General features: G+C 38.4%; 1 protein-coding gene across 15 annotated transcripts in view; it reads left to right on the top strand.

The window, feature by feature from the left end:
* Positions 1-12,231, top strand: part of DST (dystonin) — a 307,609-nt gene that overhangs the window by 93,209 nt on the left and 202,169 nt on the right. For all 15 annotated transcript variants that reach the window (XM_075049328.1, XM_075049347.1, XM_075049329.1 and 12 more), the window contains one exon: positions 4,632-4,693. In XM_075049328.1, coding sequence (XP_074905429.1) covers positions 4,632-4,693 — 62 coding nt within the window. The remainder of the gene's footprint in view (positions 1-4,631; positions 4,694-12,231) is intronic.

The raw sequence follows: 12,231 nt of genomic DNA, 5'->3' as shown, positions 1-12,231 counted from the left end.
TTCATGGCAAACACTAAACATATATTGCCATTCTAGTTCTGGGTCACTAAACTGGGAAGTGGTTGAGTCACCATCCCTGGAGGTATTCAAAAAGCGCGTGGACAAGGTACTCCAGAACATGGTTTAGTGGACATGGATGATGGTTGGACTGGATGATCTTGAAGGTCTTTTCCAACCTAAATGATTCTATGATTCTATTTCATGGAGGCCTGGGTTTGGTGTGGTTGGTTGGTTGGTTTGTTTTTTGGGTTTGGGTGTGGTTTTTTTGGTAAAGTTAGAAACTGTTGAAAATAACTTGAGAGTTCCCTGTTTTCCTGTAGTTCTTCTCATACAGTAAATATTGACCCCACAAAAGCAGGAACTATAAGGCTTGAAGACTCAATGCTTATCTTCACTGTTGTAGTGGGGTTGGATATGCAGAAATCCCCATATGAGGGCCCTAAGTTTATTTTTTCAGAATATTTTTTAGCATTTCTACAAGACCTCATCATAGCTGTCATCTTGTTAGAAACACGGATGCTAATTTAGCCTTGATATTTTTATAGCAGGAAAGATTTTTTTATTATTATCGGAAGTCATTGCCAAAGTGTGTTGGATTTTATATGCATTATGTTCTTAATGAGAATTTGCCATGATAACACACAGTTCATAGCATTGGTCTGTACTCATACATTTTACTGTATAACAGAGTTTTATTTTATTCATTTCTAAATTTATCTAATTTAGGATACTACACAGGATCAAGGATAATCCCAGTTCTTCATAACAGAGATAGCTTTCACTGAATCATTTCACATAGTCAAAATTGACATGCAAGGCCTACAGGTGGGGGTAGTTTAAACCCAGCTATAATGAAAAATACCCACTAATGATATGAAAGATGGTAGATTACCTCTTAGTAAGGTTATTCAACCCTTCCCTATGGAAAATCCTATAGTTTCAACTCTCCAAACTAGACTTGTTTGAAATGAGATTTTTACCTTCCTAGAGACTGTTTCAGATTGTGATGGGTTTGTTGGAGGTCCCCTGGTTCTTAATTAATGAGTGAGAATGAATAATTCGTACAGATGTGGGAGGCCTGTGAGAAGTTAAGGTCAAGTTTGCAGGAGCAGAGAGCAAGGCCTCCTAGATAATGCATTTCAGCGCTGATTGGAGAATTGGATTTGTCCCCTATTTCTTGTATAGCTTTGTGATTCTGGGTGAGTGTCGTAAAACAAATGTTTTCCCAAGAGATCATATGTTAATTGGGATTGAGGAATGACAAGAACATGCAGTGAGATACCTTAGTTGCGGCAAATATTTTTAAGTCCAGATTTTCTAATCTGGAGTCTCTTTAGATGCTGCTGTGTTGTAGCGTAGGTTCATAAAGTAGGCATCAGTCTATTAAGACTGGAGACATTTTATTGAGGTACTTTCCAGGCACATAAAGCATAAGAGACTTTAAATTTGTATGTCTGATGTATCAGAATAATGTCTGCAATAACAGGTAAAAGCAGAGAAGCGCAAGTTGATTAATTAACTATTGAGGGTTTATTGTGATGATCTACAGATCAGATGATCTAGTAAGTTGTATTTTCTTTCTGCAGCTCCTGCCTCAACTGCATTCTTAAATTACATTGGTTTAAACAGCACTGGTGATGCTCTTTCCTTGCTGCTCACTGCTGGTAGAGTTATAAAAAACAGACTTCCTGGTTTGAAAAGCTCAACATTTGTACTCAAATGTATATTAAGGCACCTGAAAGTTAAAAACCCCCAAACACAGTTGCTTAATTTACTTCTTATTGTGAGTTAAATCCAGAGGGCCTGCAGCTTTGCTTGCTGTGACAGCAGATGGGCTGTTTGCTCCTGTTTTTTTAAAAAAGGGGAGTTACTACTTTCTGTCAGCTCGGAGAAGCCCTGGTTACTTCTTGGCTCTCCTTTCCCTGCAAAGAAAAGAAACTCTGAAGTTTTGAAGGAAGGAATGAGACCGTTTGAAGATGAAAAGGGCTGGAGCGCAAAGCTGGCGGAAGTAATGTGCTGTGTGGGTCAGTACCACAGCCCGGCGCTGGGCTGGCAGGGTGGCAGGTCTGCCTTCGGTACAGAGCAGAACTTTCTTGGGGGGAACCCTCTCTCAAGAGGCTTTCAGAGGGTTTCCTTCCTTAGTCTGTCAACTGCCTGTTTTCTGCTTCATCTAGGGGGGGTTGATTTGGTATCTGAGCTCGAGCAGACTGAATACTGTTGCACTGTGTTTTCCTCCTAGTGTTCATTTGCTCTTCTGGAAGTATTTGGGGTTTTTGATTTAGAAATCACAGTTGTGGTGTTTTGGGTTTCGGGTTTTGTTTGTTTGTTTTTTTAATACTGGTGTTTTTCACAACATGACAGGTGACAGCTTTCCTCCTTGTTACACATTGTGTATGTCAGGTACAGAGTTTTTCTGAGAGTGTTTGTGTAATATATGCATATATAAAAGGAATAGGGGTACTAAGCATCACTTCTTTCATGTATGTTAGCATTTTAATTGAAAATAGGGTTGCAATTAATAGTGATTGCATGTTCTAACAAGATACAAGGAAGTGGATTTTTTAACTTTTTTTTTTTACTGTCATCACAGTTAACACTTCCCTAAGTGTAAATTTTTGTGGTAGTTAGTCAAAACTAGCAGAGGTTACCTTAGGAAAAAAGACATTTTACACTTGTGGGCTGGAATATTAAATTCTGCAGTTGGGAAAACTTGTGTTCCTTTTAAAACAGCTACCCATAATGGAACGGTTACAAGTGGAAGTATTTCTGGATTTATTTTATTTCTGAGATTTTTCTGTTCTGCACATCTACCAAACCAGAGCTTCTACCTAATTAGGATAAATAACTGATGTCAGAAATGCTGTCTTGCTAGATGAAGGCTATAGGGAAATGTGTACATAGCAAAAGGTTTTCTTAACCTGCCAGATTTTTTTTTCTCTCCAGTAGTGCAGCTTTGCTCTTTAGTTTGTCTCTTACTCCTCTTTTTTGGGTCCTCAACTAGAATAAGAGAGTGTGGAGCTGCAAAGTGTGGAAAAAGCATATGCCAGAAGCTTGGAATGTCTTGAGTGGCATGGAAAAGGCATTTAGGGAACAGCAGCTACTGTGTACAGAGATGAATGTACATATATACAGTATGTGTATACTACCTGAAGAACTCATTACTGTAGTGAACTGTGGCTGCAGAATTTATAGGTGTGTTAAAAAAGGATTGGAAAAAATAACAGGAAAAAAATACATCTATGACTCTTAAATGCAATGATACGTATAAGCATGTATAAAGTCTGTGAGTCACATAAGGGAGGAGTATACAAAGGCTTCACAGGCTTTTGCTTGTCATTTTTCCATTTGTTCCCAAATACTCATTTCTTACTACTGTTAGGAACAGCATTCGGTGCTCAGTTTGGCCCAGAATGGACTCTTGTATGATCTCCTGCCCTTTTGAAAGACCTCAGTATCACACCAGAGACTTGAAAGTCCATGAATATGGATCTTCTGAGATTATTTTTTTCTTTTTTTTTCTTACTTAAGTTAACTTTGACCAATCTGACAACAGTGGTTTTTTTTAATGTAAAATACAGGATCCGATTCAATCTTCTAATAATGGCAGTAGCTGCAGAAGGGGTCTTGTTTTGCTGCCTGACCTCATTGCTCATTCTCAGCCACACTACAAAGAGCCTGAGTCAATGAAACAGCTGCAGTTTTGTTGTACAGGGTCTTAAAGGATCTTGCCATTTTAGGCTTGCACATATGGTCCTAGTCCTAATGCACCGCAACTCCTGCTCCGGGGAGCTCTGAGGCTGTGAATGGGCTCTGTAGCAGTTGTACTGGCTAGTGACCGTACATGGGTTTGTGGAGATAACTGAACTTGTGCTTCTCTAACGTGGCTCAGTGGAATACATGTATATACTTCCCATTCATAAGTGGGATGCTTTCTTACCCTGAGTCTATTGCTTTTATTGTTCTCAATATTTTGTGGGTGATCATTGATGCTAACTCCCACGCCAGGGAGCAAACTGCTGGCAGTGGCTGGGTCCCATATCTGAGTTAGTGGACATCCCTGTTTATTTTATAGAGGATTAAAAGAGAGTCCTTTGACTGAAGCTGTAGCTCTTCCTTGCACGTTGGAACAAGGGCGATATTCTAGTCAAAAAGTATTGTGATTTAAAAAAGCTAACTTTCATATAGTAAGAGATTTTCAATTGCTAAATACTTTAATAATTAATTGGATTTTGGGGGCTATAAGTAGTATTTATAGCTCTTAAAAGTTAGCCTTGACCTTTTTAGTACATTTTAGGGAACAGTCGACTTCTCCTAGGAAGTTATATTTTTGTTAGTAGTGCTGCTGTCGTACCAGCAGGGCTGTCGTCCTGGAGGAACTCACCTGGAGCTCCTGCTCAAGAAACTTTTTCATGACATGCTGTGATGGACTGCAAGAAGATTTGCTTATTATTATGTTGATTAGACATTTCAGAGCTTTTACAGGCTATTCTGTTTTTAAAGTTTATTAGAATGCTAATTTTATAAAGCTCTCCATAAAAAAAAAAACAACCACAAAACAAACCAAAACCAAAACAACTTCTGCATCATTTGTAGAGCTGTTAAACTCTTTGCTTTTTCCTTTTTACTTCCAGATGAGCGGGACAAAGTACAAAAGAAGACCTTCACAAAATGGATAAATCAGCATCTCATGAAGGTCAGTTCATATTTCTGTGATGTCTGAATGACTGATTACTACAGCAGTGATTGTGTCTTTTACTAAATGTTTGATTTCAGGATGCAGCGGTGTTACACATAATAAGGAAGATCTTAAATTGTGAGATTTATGCATGTACTTTGTCTTTGAGGAGTCATGGGGGAGTTGAAATGCTGCTGTGTGATATCCCAAGGTGATCTATCTGAATACTTGGATTTGAAATTAAAGTGAGTCAAAGTATAAGGGACATGATTTCTTTCTACAAAGCTTGACACTTTTCTGGCTTTAGTGCCATGGCTGTAGTACCATAGCTAAGGGGAATGAAAAAAATTAATTTTCTTTTTTTTTTTTTTTAGTACTATGTTGAGGACAGAGAAATGACCTTGAGAAGGAGAGCTCTAGATCATCCCGTGGCATCAATATGCTGCTCATGGATTAGAAATAGAGGCTTTCTAGGGACAAAAGTCACTTTTCAATATCTTTCTTTTGAATAGCAGTGAACTTTGCCTCAGGGACAGAGCACATCATTTTAACAACATGTACAGCTTTTAGTCAACAGAGAACTAAAAGCCGTGAGTTCACCTTCACTGCATGGCCCTTCAGTTCTAAATTTAATCTGCTGTTTCAGCGCCAACTGTCTAGCCCAGACATTTCTCTGGGGAAACAGATTGTATAATTACTTAACATAGCTTGCTTGAATTTTTTTTTTCCTCTCAAAGGTTGAATTCATGTAAAAGTCACATTAAATAAAAATGTATTTGCAAACAGCCAGTTGAGATTTAATTAATGAGTATAATGCTCAGACACTGTTGGAAAGATCTGCTTGTGTTCATATTTAGAGAAAACTTTTTTTAGGGGGCAACATAATTATCTCTCTACTTCTTATAGCTGCTCTTGTGGGTATTTGAGAAATACTGGACACTGAAGCAGAACATAATTTCTTCAGGGAAGTTTAAAATCAACTTTTTTTTTTTGACTCCTCAAACCTTTAGAAGATATAGAATTCTAGTTTCACATCTTTTAAAAATTTGAAACCTATGTAGCTCTTGGAAATGGTGTGATGTAGGGAGCTAATCAGGCCTGGATGTGAAGTTGGTCCCAATTTTGTCTTTAGCAAGAGACCTCTTTTCCAGAGTGGTCTTTTGGTCCTTCCCACCATGACTGAGCCATCAGGAGTGGTCCTGACATCAGCCTCTGTGCAGCACATAACCTTTCTGTGGGCCGGGTGAGTTGCAGAGCGGGTTTTAATACTGCTCATACCAATAGGCTTTCCTTTGTGGATTTGCTAGACCCAAAGGAATCATGCTGTGTAGAAACAGCTGCTCCAAAGACCCCTTCTATGCAGACGCCTCCTCACTGTAATCCTGAAATACCTGAGTGGCCCCATGTCCTTGCAGAAGTCTTCTACTTGCTAATGAGAAAAGACAAGAGGCTGCAGACCTGCAGCCTTCCCTTTCTGGATTTTTACCTCATATTTATAACGTAAGAAATGTATCCATTGTCCAGTATTTCAGACAAATTAGATTTAAAGGAAAAAAAAAAAACCCGTACAGGAAGATTGCCAATACGCTGGCAGCAAAATGCAATCTCCAAATTAACCATCAGGCATTTCTTCTTCTAATTGAGGGTAATTGTTACCATGTTTGTAGAGGCTATTAATCTTTTTATGTATTAAAGATGCAATTTTAATTTTCTGTGGGATGTGGAAAAGCCTATCTGAAGCTTTCTGGAGAGCAATCCTTTAATACAAGTTAAAAATGATGCCTGTTTTTACAGAAGAGCAGTGTATTGAAAATTATATTTCTGTATACCATTATTTTACACACTTCTAAAACATGCCCAGTCATTGTTGCTATACTGTCAACTTCTTGGGAGTAGCTTAAAAAAGATTTAGGCTCTAAACCTCTAAGGAAATTGGGGTAACGAGTTCACACTAAATCCTTTTGACTTGCTTGCCAAGGTCAATGGCTTTAGGCCTTCATCTTCAAATAGTTCTCAGTGTGAGTGTTTGTATAGGTAGATACAGATAGATATATAGGTATGTGTGTGTGCTGCTGGCCTTGATTTTTTTATCTCAGATTGCTCACTTTAGAATTCAAGTTAAGGATTGATAACTTACACAAATACAGTTTGACTATAGCTCTTCCATTAACTTGGAATTTATGTAGCAACTCCACTTTATCTTTTGGAAATACTCAGTTTGAAAGCAGTTGGTGATACAGTTGTCAGATTTCTGTTCTTAGAGCACTGTTTCTAGAACAGTGACTTGCATGGAAATTAAAATCAATCCTTCAAATGCTCTCTCAAGACACAAGGGCATATTTAGAAAATACTATATAATGGGGGGAATGTAGAAAAAATAGCACTGTAAATGAGTGCATTTCTAGCAGAGTCGCTAGACCTGTCCTGGTCTGTGCATTAAGTTGAACTTGAGTCCTAGTTTTCAGCTAACTTTGGATTTAATACAAAATACATGCGACTTGTATTTGCCTATTCACTGTCAATAGCTTGTTGCAGACAAAAGAAAGGTGGGAAGCAGCTTATTTCAAGCATCTAAATAGCTTTATCTGAGCTAGTTACCAAACTTCTCTTTTAGGTAGCAGAGAGAACAGACCCTTCTAGATGTCTACCCCCAAGGCATCTACCTTAGGTGGAGATGGATTGCATCCTGGAAGTGCTTTCGCTCTGCTGACTGAAAAAGGAGGTCAATGTGCTTTATCTGTCACTGTGTAGGGTTCAACAAGAAGCAGAAAGGATGAAGGTGATCATGGAAATTATGAGAGATCATGGAAAACACCAGACCGTGCATGTGGACAGGACCCTGCTATGGGCACCAGGGATGGATTGCATTTTTCTTTCATCTTTTTTTCCACCCTATATTTGTTCTTTACTTTCTCTTTCCTCTCTTTCTTTTCTCTGTCCCGTATTCCTTTTTTAGTTTTCTCTGTTTTTTCTGTGTTTCTTTTCTCTTCTTGTCTCTTTTTACTTTTTTCCTGCTTGTTTAGTTCTTTCCTTGCTCATTTTAATTAATCTCCTATTCTGCTGCAGTCCTTGGGAAAGTACCAGCCTTTTATCCCTTTATAGCAGTATATTCAAAAGAGTTTTTTCTAGGTCAGCAGCATGATGCTTTTATGGGTTACCATCATTTGTTGGGGAATGGCATGGAAGCCTACTGTCATTCTTCTAATTAAATTCTATACTTATGGGGTTCGCTGAGTAACCACAAACAACAAGATGGCTGAGAAATATTTACCCTTCTGCCTTCTGTTGCCCATCTTTAGTTGCACTGGATTCAAAGCATGTAAGTGTGTAGTATATAAAATAGTGTGTAAGATTGGTCCTTTGTCAGTTCAGTTGACTAGTTAAGCGTGTATTTGTGTACTTTGCTAAACTAGAAACATAGTCATTGCAGAAATATTTCCTGCAAATGATCTTGAGACACATAGTTTTAGAGACAGGTACATAATGTGTTATTTGCAAAATTCAACTGTCTAAGTTCTCTTTGAATTCCACAGTTTAAGATAAGTGGACTGTCACTACATTTTTTAAATGCTGAAGTTTTTCTTCTGAATTGATAATAGACTTTCTGAGGACTGGGTAGAGCATTGCACTTGCTAAGGCTACTGTTTAATGTCTGATGGTGAGGCTCCAGTTTAAATGTTATCTTTTACTTCTTGTTGACTTAAGCTGGAGAGGTGAGATATGAGACTTTACACTCGCCTGCTGCTGTGGTACGAGCTTCCAGGGAGAAATTCACGTGCCAGCATAGCATGGCAGTGGGGTAGAGATCTCTTCTCTTAACTTCCCTAAACCTGCCTCTGCTTCCAGCAACTGTTTCACTTTAACTGCTATCAAAATAGGATGTTAAATTCTACTACTTGCTACAGCAGTAAGTAATCCTTGACATAACAAGAACTGGTAAATTTGTGGAACAAAAGGGTTTCATTCTAGTGTAGTGTTCGCGTGGTCCTAAAGCATCCAAAGAGAAATCCCATTTCCACGAAAGCCCAGAAATTCTTCCTGACACCCCTCTGAATCCCAACCCCCAAAACCTAAGGAAAGAATGAGAGAAGTGTGAAATACAGGGGGAGGATGAGATAAAGTTGGAAAATAAAAAAAAGCTGCTGATGAAAAAGGAGTAAAAGCAGACAAATTCTTCATTGTTGTTCAGTTCCTTTCTCAAACCAATTTAAAAAATATTTTTGTAGTGCCAGACTTAGTCTTGACAGATGAAATGGGATATTTTGAAATACTTGAAGTTTCTTTATGAGAAATTAGGATGTACAGTAAATAGGACTAAAGGCAAGGCAACCACCACAGACTGGCTAGATGAGTGCTCTGAAGGGAAAATATGGTGAACACCCACATATCTTCCCTCCAAGGGAAAATGTTTCTTTTTCATGGAAGAAAATGTAGAGAGCCTTTTAACTGATCTTCTAGCAGCGATATGGGACCTTGGGGTGTCATGCCCACGGCACTGGCAGGGAGCCCCGCAGCCCGGTGTCCCCCACAGCACGGGTTGGCTTGGGACCCTTGACTGGCCAGACCTCGGGAGAAACACCCTAGTGATGGGAACAATGGGCAGCATCCCTGCATAGTCATTAGTTGCTCCAAAAGTGACTTTTAAAGGTCTTATGAGCAAGAAGGCTTTTATAAGTAGCAGGACAAAATGCTTTTAAAACTATTGTTTTAAAGCTCCAGGTTTGCAGTGATAGTGCATTCGAGAGAGAAAGCATGCAGCTTTTTGTTATGCAAAGACTGAATGAATAATTCAGAATAGAAACCTGAAGTTATTGATTTCTGTACATCCTTCAGGCAGCGCATGGCTTGCAAATGGCCACTTAGGTCGATTGGTTCGTGAAATGTTCAGGTATGCTTTTAATGGTGGAGGGACTGTTCCTGATACAGTGCAGTTATTGCCTTGCTGAAAGTTGGCACTTTACTGACACTAGTGGTTATCCTTTTAGATAGCACTACTCTGAACTATCTTCTTTTTAGCCATGCAGTTAATCTGTCACTTAAAATTCCCCACCTCCTCTTTAGAAATGAACATTTTTTACTCTACATTTATATTAATTTTAAGGGATGAGGCACCTGGTGTTAGTCTAACAGTAGTGACTTTAAAAAATAAGTCTCAATCTAACATCGTTCATTTTTGAAACATACTTGGAAGAAGCATGGTTTGGGGGTTTCTTTCCCCTGTGTTATGGAAAATAAGACGAAGATTGCTTGCTCTGCTAGTGCATCTAAATGAGTCTTCTGTGTATTTCTCCTAGTTAATTCTGACAGCTGCTGCAAACTGTGGTGGGAGCAAATCCTGTAAAATCCCAATTCCAACACGGCACACAGCTTGCTTTGGGCGTTGGGTGTAGCTGAAGCATTAGTATTTCCCCCTCTATTTTGTTTTTCAATTGTTCAGCAAGGTTTATTGTCTGCTTGGTAGACAGGAGAATATTTCAGCTTTTCTCCTAATATTTTTGCTCTTGTGTGTTCAGGACTATTCTAAAAGGTCTTGAAGTATTTTTTCTTTGAGATATGCTCGTTCTGAAAAATAAAGAAAAATAACTCTTGAAGATGATCATCAGTGAATGGTGTAATGAAGTATTTGATTTTGTTATTATCCCTGAAAATATGCACAATTATAGTTTATTCACGTTGCATTGTGTACAAGTTTTTCAAAAATCTTCCACTTGGAGGTAAACCACACAACATCTTTCATCTGCTTAGTATTATCTAGAGCTGTTTGCAAAGCAGATTGGCTAGTAAGCTCAGGACTTTTTTGGTGTTTAATCAAAGTTTAGATGAGGGAGGACAGTAACCAGGAGATGTGAGGAAAAGTAGTGACAGAATGCCAGAAGCTAAAGCTGAAAAAGTGGAAATTGTACAAGGTTTTAAAGGCTAATAATAAACTGCATCACAAATATCTCTCTGCGAGCAAATAAATAAATAAATCCAAGTCAATAAAAACTGTGCCACAGATTTCAAGTTTTATTTGATCCTCTTTTATGCGTTCAGACTTTGTGACTACCTGGCAGCAGGAAAGAGAATGATTAAAACCAGTAAATTAAATATGCATGAAATATACGATAGCTTGAGCGCATCGATATTTTTATGGCATGCAGCACTATTGAACCAGTTGATTGTATGCTTTTATGATCCTTTTTATTGTGGGTTTTTTTAATTGTTTTATATAGGTTCTCATATATGAAAGAATGAGTATAAGGAGAATTAAGTCTATTATGAGATTACTCTGTGATGAAATAGAACCACTAGAATCAATATGTTTCCTATGACAGACTAATATATTAATATATTAATTCATTCTGGTTTTGTGGGTTCATTGTTTGCAATTAGGTCTCAGCATAAATTTTATTTAATATTATTTATGCCTTAGAGATAGCAAGAGATAAAATTCTACCATTTGCAATTAAGTGTTGTCTTTTTAATTAATTGTTAAATTATGCATGGAATTATTTTTTATCTATATACTTTTGATGTATCCATATTTAATAATCATTTATATATCAGCTTAGAAATACTGTGGCTTGATCTAGCTCCCGTGGGGCCAGTGTAACTGTGCAATTGGCTTCAGTGGGAGTAGTATGTGTCCCAGTATGTGGACTCCAGACAGTGAGCAACTTCAAACGTTCAGTCGTAAACATTACCTAAATGTTTTGTTCTACAGCAGTATTTCATATAATTTGGAAAGCTAGGCTTGCCCTGAGGTAATGTAGATGTGTGACTGCATGAGGACCTAAGAAGGCATCAGAAAAACCATGTTTTTCCTATAAAGAAGCATGTGTTATCTGTTAAAGGCATTTGTGGTGCTTTGAACAGGGAAATTTAAAGATAGTAACATAATGTTTAAAATCCTTTTCTACCTAGAGTACCTTGACTTTAATCACAGTAATGTTCTATCTACCAACCTTATATTTTACCTGCTTTGGGCAGGTGTAGAGTGTACTGCCTTTGGTCAGAGTTAGTGTATCCCTGTAGTTTTAAGCTGTGAAAGCCAGATTTATTGGTTGAGTTTTATGTTATTAGCATTACATTGGCATACTTTAAACAACTCATCCCTGATAAGTTATGTTTGGCAGTACATAGTACAGGTCTGGAAAGGTGAGGGCAAGTCGGAAGCATGAAGGGTGAAGAAAACTGGGTGCACCGTATAACTGAAACACTGTGGCGTGTCTCTGGCCAAAGATAAAATGGAACAAAAGGTGACCATGGTCGCTGTTGATTCAAGGCGTTGAACTGGAACAAGGAAGTCAGCGGTAAATTTTTGGTCACTGACTAGCATCAGAAGGACAGGACTGTGTAGCAACAGGGAAAATCCTTTCTCCTCATAACTGACAGGAGTAGCAGATGTGGAGGTCTGCGTTTGAACACAAAGGTGCCCTCAGTAGCCTGTGCAAGAAAGAGGCATTTTTGTGGCACAGCTCAGCTCACCCCCATGGCGTCTACAAACTAGGTCAGGGCACACTTGCCGTTCTGTTCCCTGCCTGCTGCAGGAGTTGGCGTGGCTGCCTCCGGTGTGG

This window comes from Buteo buteo, chromosome 17, assembly GCF_964188355.1.
Source record: "Buteo buteo chromosome 17, bButBut1.hap1.1, whole genome shotgun sequence".
NCBI classification, from domain to species: Eukaryota; Metazoa; Chordata; class Aves; order Accipitriformes; family Accipitridae; genus Buteo; species Buteo buteo.
Note: the sequence above shows the minus strand (reverse complement) of the source record. Positions and strands in the feature narration are given on the sequence as shown.